General features: G+C 48.0%; 1 gene segment (V, D, J or C); it reads left to right on the top strand.

Moving 5' to 3' along the window:
• Positions 1 to 4097: 4097 nt before the first annotated feature.
• On the top strand, positions 4098 to 14106 carry LOC130852022 (immunoglobulin heavy variable 4-38-2-like). The segment is given in 3 exon segments: positions 4098 to 4185; positions 4270 to 4593; positions 13796 to 14106. Coding segments are annotated over 3 exon segments (681 nt in total).
• Positions 14107 to 14607: the final 501 nt, after the last annotated feature.

Genomic DNA, 14607 nt, shown 5'->3' with positions numbered 1-14607 from the left:
TTGGGCGGCTTCCCTGGTGGCACAGTGGTTAAGAATCTTCCTGTCGATGCAGGGGACACGGGTCCGATTCTGGACCAGGAAGATCCTACATACTGCAGAGCAACTAAGCCTGTGTGCCACAATTACTGAGCCCAGGCTCCACAACTGCGGAAGCCTGTTTGGAACCAGAAAGGATGCAGAGGACAATAACTTGGAACAATCTGTGGAGGGCACATGACGGCTACATGACTGTAAATATGCTCTGAAAGCAGAACCAATCTCAAAGGAAAACCGACGGAGATAAGGCAGTCACGTCGCCCGGTGGTGCCGGTGCCGGGTTACAGCTTAGCTGTCCTCCCTAGTAGCCATAACATACACAAGGCGTTCTGTTTTGGCTCTTATAAAATCTTATACCTTGTGTTTTTCACTATTTTGTTTTATAATTTAGTCTCTGCAAAAATTCTTCAGATCTTTCTCAATAAATATGCATGGGAATCAGAGCTCGGGGCTCTTGACTGACTTGGTCTTGGGTCCCCAGACCCCATGCTTTGCTACACTCTTGTGTGAATTTTCTTAATCCTGCCGAGCCACACACATTCAGGTTTGTTTGTGTGGATGTTATCTCCACAGAAGCCCACGTGCCTACAGCCCGTGCGCTGCAACAAGAGGAGCCGGTGCAAGAAGAAGCCCTCACACTGCAATGAAAAGTAGTGCCTACTCTCTGCAACTACAGAAAGCCCGCGCAGCAACAAAGATCCAGCACAGCCAATAAATAAAACTAAGTAAATACATATTTCTTATTTTTGAGATTGACTTCTTAGTGTATTTTAGACAACCATCAGGTATACTAGGTATAGTTTCATCTGCATCCTTGATTTGTGCACCTGGATTCCAAGTGGAGCTCCAGGACGGAACGTGCGGACAGTGAATCCCTGCATACTCAGTAACGTCTAATTTCACCACGGACACTGCTGTTTTTCCACGGACAGTCCCTGCTTCTTCTTTTCTCCATGATTCCTGCAAAGGCCATAAATGTCCCCAGCCTTCTGGCCTCAACTCTCCTGAAGTCCACACCCCGTTCTGACTTGGGCTCTGGGGCATCAGAAGGGGAAAGACAGAGGCCACCAGAGGGACCTGTCCACGTGGTCCCCATGGAGCCCACCGTCACCCGTCCTTCTCCCCCCATCACACGGGTCAGGGCCTCGTGGTGTGACCATCACTGTAATTTTGAAAATCATATGGCTTAAATCTCACCACTTCTTTGGACCATCGTCCATGGGTCATCTCTGTGGGATATTCTCCCCAGCAATTATAAAGTGACCTAGTCTCCAGACATTATTGCTTTCAGTTATCTCCAGAAATGACAAAATAAATTTCTTAGTGCAGGGGACCTAACACATTTCTCTAGGGGTAAACAGACCCTAGCAACACACCCCCAACCCCTGAAACATAAAGACTCCTGTTACACGAGGGTGAGTCAAAGATTATCCACACTCCGGTTATATTAAATCTTCTCTTGACCCCATAGCCTTATCAGCACTTTCCATTCAAGGCTGCTGTCTCCCCAGTCCCTGCTGCGCAGGCATGAACGTGTTACATCCGTTCATTTGTAACGCGGTGCAAACAAAAACGGATGCCTCGCTTGTGATGTGCTTGAAGGAAGAGAAGCATTTACTGATTTGTTTTTTGGTTTGGGAGTGCACCTGGCGCCGTCATTTATCGAAGACTTTCTGCCCAGTGTGGAGAAAGAGCTTTGTCGTGAAGAATAGTGTATGGATGGATAGAGAAGGGTTAGCTATCAAGAAGCAGCCAGACACCCCTCCATGTCCAGGGATTAAACGCACAGGACTGCTATCCAAGGGCGCTGTGATCTTGCATGACAACGCACGTCGACACACATCTGCCCACACTGTCAACACTCTGCAAAATCTTCATCTTGAGGTATTAAAGCATCCTCCCCATAGTCCAGATCTTGTTGCATCAGACTTTCACCTGTTTCATCCACTGAAAGCAGCCCTGCAAGGACGAAGTTTCACTTCTGATGAAGTGAAGACAGTGGCGCATTTGTGGCTCACAGCTCAGCCTAAAACATTCTTTAATGAGGGAATACGAAAGCTTGTCGACAGATAAACAAAGTGTATTGAAAAGCAAAGAGATAATGTCAAAAAATGATGTACTTGTCTTTTCTACAAGTTAATTAAAATACACTCTAGAGCCAGAGGGCAGATAATTTTTGGCTCACCCTTGTATTTCCTTCTATATGAACATGAATTGGTCAGGGTCTCCTGCACCCCACCAGTTCATGAAGGCCAGGTCAGGTGTGGGGCATCTGTTCCAATGCAGGCCCTGATTCCACCTGCAGAATAATGGGCTCACCTGGTTCTAAGTGTCGGATGCCAGCCCTTCCCCTCCCCCGTCCCACAGCATCTCGGCTCACTTTTCAGGTCCAGACTAGAGGGTCCAGGCTTGTCCTGTGGCTCTTTCTCTTCCTGCTCTAGCTGACTCTCCTATTATCTACACTCAGGCAGGCAGGTTATTTATTATTTAATTTACTCTAGTGATATTATTGAAATGATAGAAGCAATATGGGACTCAGTTCACAAAATGCTATGGAGGAAAGAGCATCTCATAGACAGCAGGTTCTACATCAGTCAGTGTACAGGTGAGATCACTGGCTTGAGGGAGTATTTACCTTCCCCAGACTCACAGGTGTGACATCTCATGGCAGAAGTGGATCCAGTGTCACATGTACAAGGGTGTCACTCAGAGATGGGGACTCACATTGCACTTTCTGGTCCCAGGAGAGATGACACCATGGATGACACTGATGACAGCATCCCACACCCCTGGTAAACCCACTATACAGTTCAGACATTCTGTTACTATCTGATCCCCAATTCACATGCTTGCACACTGAGAGGCAGATACTGAGGTCACATCCTCAGTGCCCACAGGGAGACAAGATGGAGCTGTGCTCTGCTCTCCAGCTCTACGGACTCATATCACCTCAGGCCCCGTCCCAGGACTCAGGGACCCAGGACTCGGGAAAGCTGCTCTCAGGTGGAGTTTTCAAGGGAACCTCCTTCCTGAGGTGGGAGATTTCCTCTGACCAAGACGCCCTCACCCTCTGGAAGACATTCACTCTGAAGGTTTACTTGCAAGAATCATGCCTGTTCTCTCACCCAGGGTGGTGGGGACTATGTGAGCTGAGCTCATGTCACTGTCAGTGACACAGAGAGTAAGAAGTAATCACTTCTAGGAGGAGTGAGTCTGTGCACGGTGACCAGGCCACAAGCCCAGCATATGGGAGGACTGAGGACCTTCCAGGAGTGTCTGTTCTTAGTCCTTGGTTGCCTTGGGGTTCCTCCGTGTCCATCCACAAGAGGGGTGTCCTGAGGTTCCCGGTGCTTATACACTCAGTTGTGCACAGGAAAAACACAGGACAGTCTACTGGCCAAGTCAGCAGTGCTGGGAAGATGTCCATCTCAGCGGAAATGACCACTTTGTTCACAAAACTAAGTGTATGTTTAATTGTTATGTAAAATTCGACCTCTAGAGCAGCTGGGGATACTATTTAAGCTGTTTCAGATGGAGACATGCTCACCTACATTAAGTGAGACACTAAAGAACTTGCGAATTAAACATTCAATTTTTCCCAACTAATGATTACATATAGATTTGGTCTCCAATATTTGCATATCAAGGAAACAAACATTAGCTACCATAGGAAGCAAAACATAAGAGTTTGTGTCTAACTGTGGGACCCTGAGTGTGTGGTGGGTATTTGATAAGTAAAGATAAAAACCTCCACGGGATTAACAGCTATTCCCAAAATCTACATTTGAGGTTGGACCACAGCTGATTTCCTGACCAACCCTTCAGCATCACTTCATTCCTGGACAAAGAGGGCCCCGGGCATGGGGAGGGGACCAGGTGGGGCTGAGTTCTCTGAGGGCACAGTCAGAACACCGCTCACAGGGGGAGCCCCAGACACAGGGACCTCCCTTCACTACTTTCTGCTTTTTATACAAAGGTCCCTCCCATATGCAAATCTCCCCTTAGGCCACCAGGTAAAAACAAAGCACCAGTTCCCATAAATGCAGGCTTCTCCTCCAGCTTGAGGAGATTTTCTGGGAGGCGTGAATCTCATCTGCAAGAAGATGAATCCACTGTGGTTCTTCCTCTTTCTGCTGTCAGCTCCCAGAGGTGAGTGTCTCGGGGATTCAGACAGGAACACACAGGGAAGCTGCCTCTGAGCCCAGGAGTCACCGTGCTTCTCTCTGTCCACAGGTGTCCTGTCCCAGGTGCAGCTGCAGGAGTCGGGGCCCAGCCTGGTGAAGCCCTCGCAGACCCTCTCCCTCACCTGCACGGTCTCCGGATTCTCAATTACCAGCTATAGTGTATACTGGATCCGCCAGGCTCCAGGAAAGGGGCTGGAGTGGCTTGGTGCTATGGGTAGTGGTGGAAGTGCATATTATAACTCAGCCCTGAAGTCCCGGCTCAGCATCACCAGGGACACCTCCAAGAGCCAAGTCTCCATGTCACTGAGCAGCGTGACCCCCGAGGACACGGCCGTCTATTACTGTGCAAAATGCACAGTGATGGGAAGTCCGTGTGAGCCCAGACACAAACCTCCCTGCACGGGGGCCATCCCCAGCAGGGGGCGCTCAGGACCCACGGACTTCAAAGCCAAGCCCAGGAGCAGGTGCAGGGGGGAGGTTGGGAGGGATGCTTGTCAGAGCCTGGGCTTCCTCTTCCTGCCCAGGAGCTCCACCAGAGACCCTCTTCTCTGTCCTAACGTCTCATTGTTGTGGTTTATCACATGCTCAGAAAGCTGTGTGTTTGTATCTGTTTTTTTTTTTTTGTATTTTCATGAAGTATGTTTGATTTTATACACAGACACATACACATATAATACTCAGGATTTCAGGGGGGTTTTTGCTTCATTTTTTTTCTTCTCATGGGATCTCAATACAACACTGAGACTTACCATAATTTCCCTGTGAGTCTGAATCTTGAAACTGATGAATGCCTTTATAAGGCCCTGGATATCTTTCAACATTATTTTTGTTTTGTTTTGTTTTTGTACACCTGGGAGGAAGAGGTACACCCTCATGCTGTACATCAGTCTGCGCATACAGTTTGAATTCTTCAGCCTGCAGTATGATGGACTCTCATGCCAGAGTCACCTAGCACTGCACACGCAAGGGTCCTATTACTCAGATTTCACGTGGGCCAATTCACCTACTTGCTAGCTTTTATTATCACCAGAAAGTAAATACTGTGGGTTTGTGTTTATTCATGGACATTTGCAATCTGGCTGGTCCTTTGAAGCACCCAACACACACACATTCCCTGCTGAGGTCCGTCAAAGTGATACTCTCTTTGCTTGTTTCAGCTCCTGTCAGGCAAGTGAGCACTTTCTCAGGTAAACATAGGGCCATGCTGTTCACATTTCTGTGATCTTTGGCAATTGTTGAGTGTGACCCAGGCAAAGTGCTGAAGAGCTAACATCTCTCTGCACAAATGGCTGCTAATGGACTTAGGAGAAAATATACATGACGGGTCAGCTTCATTCAGGCATGGGGTATATGGCCATGGGCTATGAGATTGATAGTCATGTTTCCAATATAAATCTCATCCAAAAAGGGAAGACAAAACTCACTGCTGCATGTCTGAGGAAGCCTTGGAAACGCGGCTCTATTTCAAATACAGCAGGTCAAGTGGGGGCTTATGGCTGAGAGGAGGGCGCGGTGGAGTGGAGTGAAAATTACCAACAGAAGAAATACAGGCAAAGGGGATTCTGGCTCCATAGACTCACAAGGTTTCTTGCTAAATGGAGGCCGGGGTGATCAGATATCGTGTGGGTGAGAGGAGGATTGACGCATTTGATCAAATATTGAGGGTGATCAGAGTTCAAGAGAGGGGATTCTCATTAATCTGACATAGCAGCTTCTTGATAAAACCTGGAGAGGCGAATGTAAGCACAGAAGCCCGTAGGCCAAGACTAGCTGAGAAGAGCATTTCAAGCAGCCTGTTGACTAAGATGTGGTCAAGGGACTTTGCTACACTTGAGAAGAGAAATATTGAACATGCAGAGAAACCCGGGATGCAGAGAGAGAGGACACAATCTTAGGAGTCAGTGAGAAATGGTCCATTGAAAAATGCAGAAAGACCTGAGAAGAACCGAAACCTCCTGACACCTTGATCTCAGCCTCCTCACCTCCAGGTCTTAGAGAAATATTTTTAGGTTGTTTCAGCAACTCAGTCTGTTATCCTCTAATGGCCATACGCGCCTATTAATACACAACTGCTATAGACGCTGTTCCGTATGTATGGAAACGTAAGCACCACGTGGGAAAGGACAATCACCCATTCTTCAGAGGTGACGTGATGATCACCCCCAAAAAAGACACACAAGCACCTCCTGTAATGTTCTTTAGAATTCACAGTAGCGTGTGGAATGATTGCTGGATAAATTAATGTCCAAATTATATTGCTTCCAGGATAAGTTGGAACTGAACAATGTAAAAATGGATCAAAATTGAAGTGCAATTTTTCTTACCAAACGAACCTCAAATTTTCAAGGAAGGATGTTTCAAAGTATATCCAAAAGTCGTCAGGAGATTGTTCTGTAAAGCGTGGTAGACACAGGATGAGAGGTACAGAATTAAGATGCAGACCAAGAAAATAATAGGACACGTGCTATTGAAAGGTGTTCACTATATTTGCACAAAAATGCCAACACAGTGTACTGAAACATGTAAAGCTGGCTGTGTGACTGAGGAGAAGAGCTCAGCCCTTGTTCCTCAAGCACCTCAGAGTCATAGCAGATACAGAGCAGGTGTGCAGGGAGCAGGGCGGAGGCCCAAGGAGGCTGGGAGGGACGAGAGCAGGAGGGAGAGAGATGCCCAGCCCCAGGTGTCACTATCACATGTGACCTCAGGACGTTTTCACAGGAAACCCTGGGAGGGAACAGGAGTCCTGCTGTGCTGACGGTCACACCCCTGCCCTCTGCCTCTCCCTTGTCCACACACTCCTGCTCTGGAAGGAGAGGCCCTGTGCTCAGTGAACAGAGGCAGTGTCCACCCTGGATCTCAGGCAGCACCCTCCTGCAGAGCCCCAGAGAGGGACCAGCCATGAGCATCTTTATACAGAAACATGCCCCCACCTGCTCATCACACCCTGGGCTCAAGGGGAGACACAGCACCTGTGCTACTCAGAGTCAGGGTTCTCACCTTTATGGACATAATTCTCTGAAAGTCAAAGATTTAATCAAAAAGGACATGAAAACCTTCTGGTCATTACTGTTCTTGGTTCCATCTCCCAGCCGTGAGCATCTCCTGGCTCTGAGGGAGGTGGAATTACGGGGTGATGGCTGTGAAGTGGGTGCCTCATGGTTTCTCCTTCCCCAGGTGTCCTGTCCCAGGTGCTGGTGAAGGTGGCAGCCTCAGGACTATGGAAGACCCTCTCCCTCCCCTGCGCGGTCTCTGATCCTCCATCACAGACAGTGCTGACTGCTGGGACTGGATCCCTCAGCCCCAGGGACAGGGCTGGAGGGACTGGGGGCTGTGCTTCTGGGAGTAGCACAGGGTGCATCCTGTCTCTCCAAAGATGCCTCTCCATCACCAGAGACACATCAGAGAACCAGTTCTCTCTGCAGATCAGCTCCGTAATATCTGAGGACACAGCCGTGTGTTACTCAGCAACACATAGTGATGATGTGTCAGTGTGAGACAGCACACACCCACCCCTGCAAGTGGGCTGTGTGGGCTGCAGGGGGCTCTCAGGACCCACAAGGAGGGGCTCCATACCATCAGACAGTGCTGAGGACCCCCAGGAAAGTCAAGGAGCCAATGTCAGGGCAGGGCAGAGAGGGATAGGGAGGGTTTTTTCTCAGAAGCGGTGGATCCTCCAGTGGATCGCTGCCTCCCCTGAAAGCCTCATCCACAATGATTCCAGGGGGCTATCTTGTCCTTCAACTTGGGACTTTGATTTCCTCCTGGAGTCAAGCTTGTCTGCATTTCCCCGTCTATCTTAGGACCAGGTGCACAGAAATGTTTCTTCATGACAACTTGTTTTTAAATGTAGGTTAACACAAGTTATTGGCTGTCTAATAACTAATAGGACAAGTTTAAGCTTGGATATAAATTTACAATCTATAAGCATTTAATGGCATGAATTGTTCTTCTGCTGAACATCATGTCTTCCCTCTACTCTCAGAAGGATGTGGAAGCCCTCTTATTCTCAAGGGTCCAACCCAGTCCTGTTCCATACTATGTCTCTCACTCGAAGACGAGGAGTCATGTTGTATATTTGAAAACGGATGTCAGTATATCCCTGGGGTTCTCTTGTCCCCCAGATGACATTTGGCAACGATTGAACGTTTTGTTTGTAACGACTGGGGAAGGTGCTATAGGTACCTACAGATCAAGTTGGGAGGGTCCACTGATGCTTCCCGACATCCTACAGTGCACAGGACAACACTCACCACATGGGAATGTCTGGCCTTAAATGTCCATAATGGTGAGGAACTCTGACTTAAAACCTTATATCTGGTCAAATTGCACAGAAAAGTTCCCCTGCAGGAGGCATATTTGCTCTTCTTAAATTAGTTTACTGGAATGGAATATACAGGGAAATAAGCTCTGCACTTTCCAATGACCTAGAGGGGTGGGACAGGAATGGTCGGAGGGAGGCTCAAGAGGGAGTGGATCTGGGGATATACATACACTTACAGCTGGTTCACTTTGTTGTACAGCAGAAACTAACACAACACTGTAAGGCAATTAGACTCCAATAAGGATATATAAAAAGTGATGGAAACCTCTGGAGTTCTGTGCACTCAGAGACACCATTAAACAACCATCCACGTGTACACGTGATATGTGGGCAGTGGGGAACCTAACCATGTAGTGAACAAGAGAACGGGGTTGGGGGGTGGGCCTTGGCATAGACCCGGGACAGGGGAGGGAGTCTGCATGGTCTGCATGGATTGTGGAACCTGGAGCCCAGGTCTGTCTGTGCTCGACCTGAGTCCCCAGGAACAAGGCTGGGCCAGGACTGACTTGACTGTTTTAATACTTGCATCTTCCCACCTGTACTTGGATAGAGAAGTACACTGTACAGGTTCAAGGTGGAGGGAGAGTCTAGCCCACAGTTAACTGCAAGGTTTAAAGCACATGAGGTATATACTCAAAATTGTATGTTTTATGTCTAGAATATCTTTAGTTGTAATTCTTAAAACCAAACCAATATATCCAAGATGAATTGCCACAGAAATAACTAGACTGTCAACAAAAATTTGCAATGTGTGCACTTTTTTTCTGAAATGAGCCAAAAGGAAAATTCCTTACTCTCATTGAGAAACAAAAAGTCACTGAAACTGGAAAATCTGACTATTGATCAGTGATGCTTTCACAAAAAGTTATGAATCCAAAGGGGCAAATGTAAAAAATGAAAGAAACAAAAAACTAAATTGAGTCTGTGAGGAGGCCAGAAAGGGAGCTCTCAAACCCTACAATGAGAGCAGAGACCACGGGGAAGAAACAAAATGCCTTTTTTTCCTAACACGAGCTCAGCCAATGAGAGACTGTCACACCTCCGCTAATGAGAAGACATGGACTCTGCGTTTGCTATAGCCCTCAAACCTCCCTTTCCCTTCCATAAAAACAATCCTCTCTACATCATCGCTGGAGATGTGCATGTGGCTTACGGTGGTTGCAGACCCCGAATTGCAATTCTTTCTTCATTCCCAATAAACCAAGTTTTGTAGAAGAAATGACTGGCAGTCTCTCTGGTTTAGGTCAACAAAGGTCTTAACCTCCATGGTACTTTATGTTTATTCTCTTGTAATTTACTCAGCGGGTCACCTGGATGGGCACGTTTCACAGAAAAAATGTGCAGAAACGACTAGATCTTCACCAATATGCATATCCCCTCTCCCAAGAGCACAGAGCTCAACTCATTTCCTCTCATCACTTGCAGACTTGTCGTTGGCCACATTCTCTCTTACAAGCAAGGGTCTTCCAGGAATGTCTGTGAAGCGAGGAGCACATGAGAATTCTGGCTGAGAAATAGTGAGTGTGAGGCTTTCTCCATCACCAGTATTTCTGGTTGGAGCTGGATGCACCAGCCTCCAGGGAAGAGGCTGAAAGGGAGGAGATGTGTAAATTCTGGTGGTAAGACTTACGGCAGCCCAGCTTTCAAGAGTCCCATCTGCATCTCCAGAGACATGCACAAGAAAAGTTCTCGCTTTATCTGAGCTTGTGACCACCAAGTCCATGGCAATCTACCACTGTGCAAGAGAGAGAGGGAGGGCGAATCAGTGTGAGCCCAGACCCACCTCCCTGCATGGAAACAGGCAGAACGGGATTTCAAGGACGTTACAAGATGTGCAGGAGTCACGGAGGATGAAAGAGCACACACTCCGCCCCCAGGAGCAGATACAGAAGGGGTTAAGAGAGGAGCTTCCTACTGGGATCAGAGATTTCCTTTACAAGCTATCAGCTGCCCCAGGCACATCTGAGGTTTACTTTCCTGGCTCCAATGTTCTATTTCCACTGTAGCCAGCAAAGGAGCAGGTAACATTGTGTGTTTGCACATGAGATGTCCCCCAGACGAGGGTCGTTTCCTTTCAGCTCCTGGATGTTTTCTATACTGACAAGGAGAACATTCCGAGGATTCCTATGACCTGTCAGAAACATCAGCAAAATCCAGCCCCTCTGTGTGCTTGGCTCATGTGCTCTGCCCACAGACAGCCTCACGCTGGCTCCACATGGTTATGAGAATCCCCCCCAGGACAGCTGCCCCAAGGGGTCTTGTTCTCCCTGATGCACTGTAACTTCCCACTGGTCATCCACTGGGGTGGACACTGATGATCAGGGAGTGCCCTCATCTGTATCCATGTCTGCATCTCCTGGATGGAGAAGCAGCGCACCTGAGGGATGCAGCTCTCAGATTTCCACATGAATCAGGCAGGATGATAAGCAAAGGCACATCCTCCCAACCCAACACTGCCGGGGCAGCTTCTGGGTAGGGCTCTGAAAGCAGTTCCGGGGGTCATGTTCTAATATGTCATTTTCCACACAGAGAATCCACAGAGATAACGAGAGCCTGCTGGACAGAGACCTGAGCCCTGCCCACCCTCTCCTGTCCCTTGATTGTCCCAGGAAACCCATCTCAACATTGCCCTCTGCTTCCTACTCTCCAATTGTAACTAAGGCTTTCCTAGACCACGAGCTCCAAGCACTTAGAACCCCTCTCACTCTTCCCAGACCCTCCGCCAAGTGCCAGACACTGTGAGGCTCACTAATGAGTCTCAACAAGGATGGCAGGGGTTGAAAGGAGATAATAGAGCTCTAAATAGGTTTGAAAAGAAAAATGAAATGTCATAAACAAGTGTGATGATACGAAGCCCTGAGCCAGGAAAGAAATGTTGAGACATTGGGATTAAAATTTAAAACCTTGTCTCTTTCAGACTCTTTGTAAAGAGGAGGAAAAAGGAAGCCATAGTGCAAGCTATATTTCACTCTGATGTCTTGCTTTTGTGTCCTTTGTTTACTTTGTGTTTCCTTAGAGATTTTGTAAATAAGGAGAGAGATGCATGTCTTTCCTTGATTTCTTGCCCTCTTTTGTAGAAGACCCCTGTTGGTGTGGGGTAGGTGTGGGGACAGGTGAGGCATCTACATCCTATGGCTGATCTTCCTTTTCCTGAGTCTGTGTCCTTGTTGTGACCTTCAGAGGTGTTCTCAGTTCACGCCCCTATTGCAGACCATATGTTCATGGGGGAAAGGGGGAAGGGAGGGGGTGGGGTTCCTGTGTAGCTGCTATGCTGATGGAGCCAGTCACAGGGAACGTCCAGACACCATCGAAGGTGAGCACAAAAGTAAATGAGGAACATTCACACATTGGATACAACTCAGCCCTAAAACCAGTGCCTGCCTGATTCAAACACAGCACACACATTGCCCAGGACAGGCTGGGAAAGGGGTGCAGTGGGAGGGAGGAATTACAGAGGAGCAAAAGGAAAGATTTTGGGGTGAAGGATGGAGTCACTATTTTAGTTGAGGTGATGTTTGCATGCTGTACACACAAACCAACACATAACATTTACATGGTAAATATGTGTAACTTGATATATGTCAGTTAGAACTAGATTGTAAAAGTAACCAACGCATGTGTAGAGGAGGGGCTGCCGGGTCCAGTGTGGAGAAGCCCCGGCCTGGACAGGAGGGCTCCTTGTGCCCTGATGTGCACTCCCCAGTGCCTCCCGAACAAGTCCAGGCTGTGGTTCAGTTCACATGTGCAAGATGCAGGTAACCTGACACTTGCACCACAGGCTTGGTTTGTATATGTAGAAACAAAGAAATAAAACAGGCTCTGAGTGTTGAGGTGCAGGCGGGGCCATCTCAATGTGTTCCTCCATGGAGTAATGATTGCTCTGAAAATAAGAAGTGCCAAGGCAGAGGGACACTCTAAACTTCCTGCCAGTCTCCTTGAAGAAAGAAGTAATCTTTCAAATGAAAGGTGTTCTCCCTGAATCTGGAGGAAGAAGTGAAACTGTCCTTCAACCCATGTCCTCTGCCTGCCTTTTTTCTGTGGAAAAACTCCAGCCAAAGAATAAGTGTAATCAGAGAAGTGAGAAAATGTGGAAAGAAAGGAAAACTGTCCAACAAACTAAATAATAACAATTTAGTCATTAAGCAAATCAAGGACCTTTCTTTCATTCTCCAGGGCTACAGAAAATATTCTTTTTCACATCCTATGAGCTGTCTTAGAGCCACTGAAACTCCCTCCAGGAGGAAGAAGTTAACTATGTGATGACCAGACTGTAGCCGTGACACAAGCTGCCACAATTCCAAGAACCGTCCTCAAGGAAATGGGGACAAACCAACCCTGGAACTGAAGAGTAACTGTCCTTACAACAATCAAGATGATGCTGGCCAGACCAGAGCAGGACCAATTTCAGGATGACTGTCAGAGCTGACCCTGCTGTGTCTGCACGTAGCCCCTCCTTCAGTCTTTAAAGCCCTTGCCCACGGTGTATAGGCAGGAGGGGGGTGTCCTATGGACAGAAGCCCGTCCCCCTCCCAGCTGCAGGCATCCAAAATAAAGCAAGCTTTCCTTTCCACCAACTTTGCCTCTTTCTTGGGTTTCGAGCATCTAACAGCTGGACCCTCCTTTCCATTAGAGTCGGACACTCTCATCACCAGATGTGAGGAATTTGGGCCTGGAAGCCTCTGCGAACAAACCTTGTTCCTTCTTTAATGCCCTGCCCCACCCCCACCCTCTACTTAGGTCCTTCCCTAATTGAGCACCAAAAGCATACATTTCTTCCTCCTGTGAATTCCTCACAAATATGGGATCTTTGTCTAAAAATATAAAAGCTGCCTGCTTTGGGCACTGCCAGATCTCTTTCTATGACACGTCCATGCCCATGGTCAAATTTTATTTCTTTTCTCCTCTTAATCTGACTTTGTCAGTTTTATTATCAGTTCAGCCCCAAGAACTTAAGAGGGGCAGAAGAGATTTCCCTCCTGACAATCCCAAGCTGTCTTCCCTTCAGCCTCACTCGGCACAGCCTCTTAGGAGCCTCTGTGCTCATGGCCACTTTCAAGTTCCTGACCTCATCTTGCCAGTGTTTTCCCTCTGGCATCTCTACTATGCATTTCCATCTCACCCTTGGATGGTTCTTCCCAATCTGTGTGGCACTGCAGTGCCCATTGTCTGGATGTACACGGTTTATAAAGCCACTCGAACACATGGGGAAGCTGCCTCTGAGCTCAGGTGTCACCGTGCTTCTCTCTGTCCACAGGTGTCGTGTCCCAGGTGCAGCTGCAGGAGTCGGGGCCCAGCCTGGTGAAGCCCTCGCAGACCCTCTCCCTCATCTGCACAGTCTCCGGATTCTCAATTACCAGCTATAGTGTAGGCTGGGTCCGCCAGGCTCCAGGAAAGGGCCTGGAGTACCTTGGTGCTATGGGTTATGGAGGAAGCGCATATAATAACTCAGCCCTGAAGTCCCGACTCAGCATCACCAGGGACACCTCCAAGAGCCAAGTCTCCATGTCACTGAGCAGCGTGACCCCGAGGACACGGCCAACTATTACTTTGCAAGAGGCACAGTGATGGGAAGTCCCTGTGCGCTGAGACACAAAACTCTCTGCACGGGGGCCCATCCCCACCAGGGGGGGCTCAGGACCCACCGAGTACAAAGCTGAGCCCAGGAGCAGGTGCAGGGGGGAGGGATGCTTCTCAGACCTTGGGCTTCCTCTCCCTGCCCAGGAGCTCCACCAGAGGCCCTCTTCTCTGTCCCAATGTCTCATTGTTGTGGTTTATGTCACATTCAGAAAAATGTGTGTATTTTAATTTGAATTTTTTATTGACAATCAGTTGTTTTATACATGTGTGCACACACAGAGACACATAGGCAGACACGGACATAGATGCACAGACAGAGACACAGACAAATTAACCTAAGGAGCTAAGTCTTTATGTTTGCTTTCTTTTTCTTTTACTCAAAGAATCTCAAAACAAAACTGGGACTCACAATTATTTTCCCGGTGTGCCTAAACCTCAAAACTGTTGAAAGTCATGAGAAGGTGCAGGAGATTTTCAAGCATTATTAAC

This window comes from Hippopotamus amphibius, chromosome 4, assembly GCF_030028045.1.
Source record: "Hippopotamus amphibius kiboko isolate mHipAmp2 chromosome 4, mHipAmp2.hap2, whole genome shotgun sequence".
Taxonomy (NCBI): domain Eukaryota; kingdom Metazoa; phylum Chordata; class Mammalia; order Artiodactyla; family Hippopotamidae; genus Hippopotamus; species Hippopotamus amphibius.
This window is presented reverse-complemented; position numbering and strand designations above follow the sequence as displayed.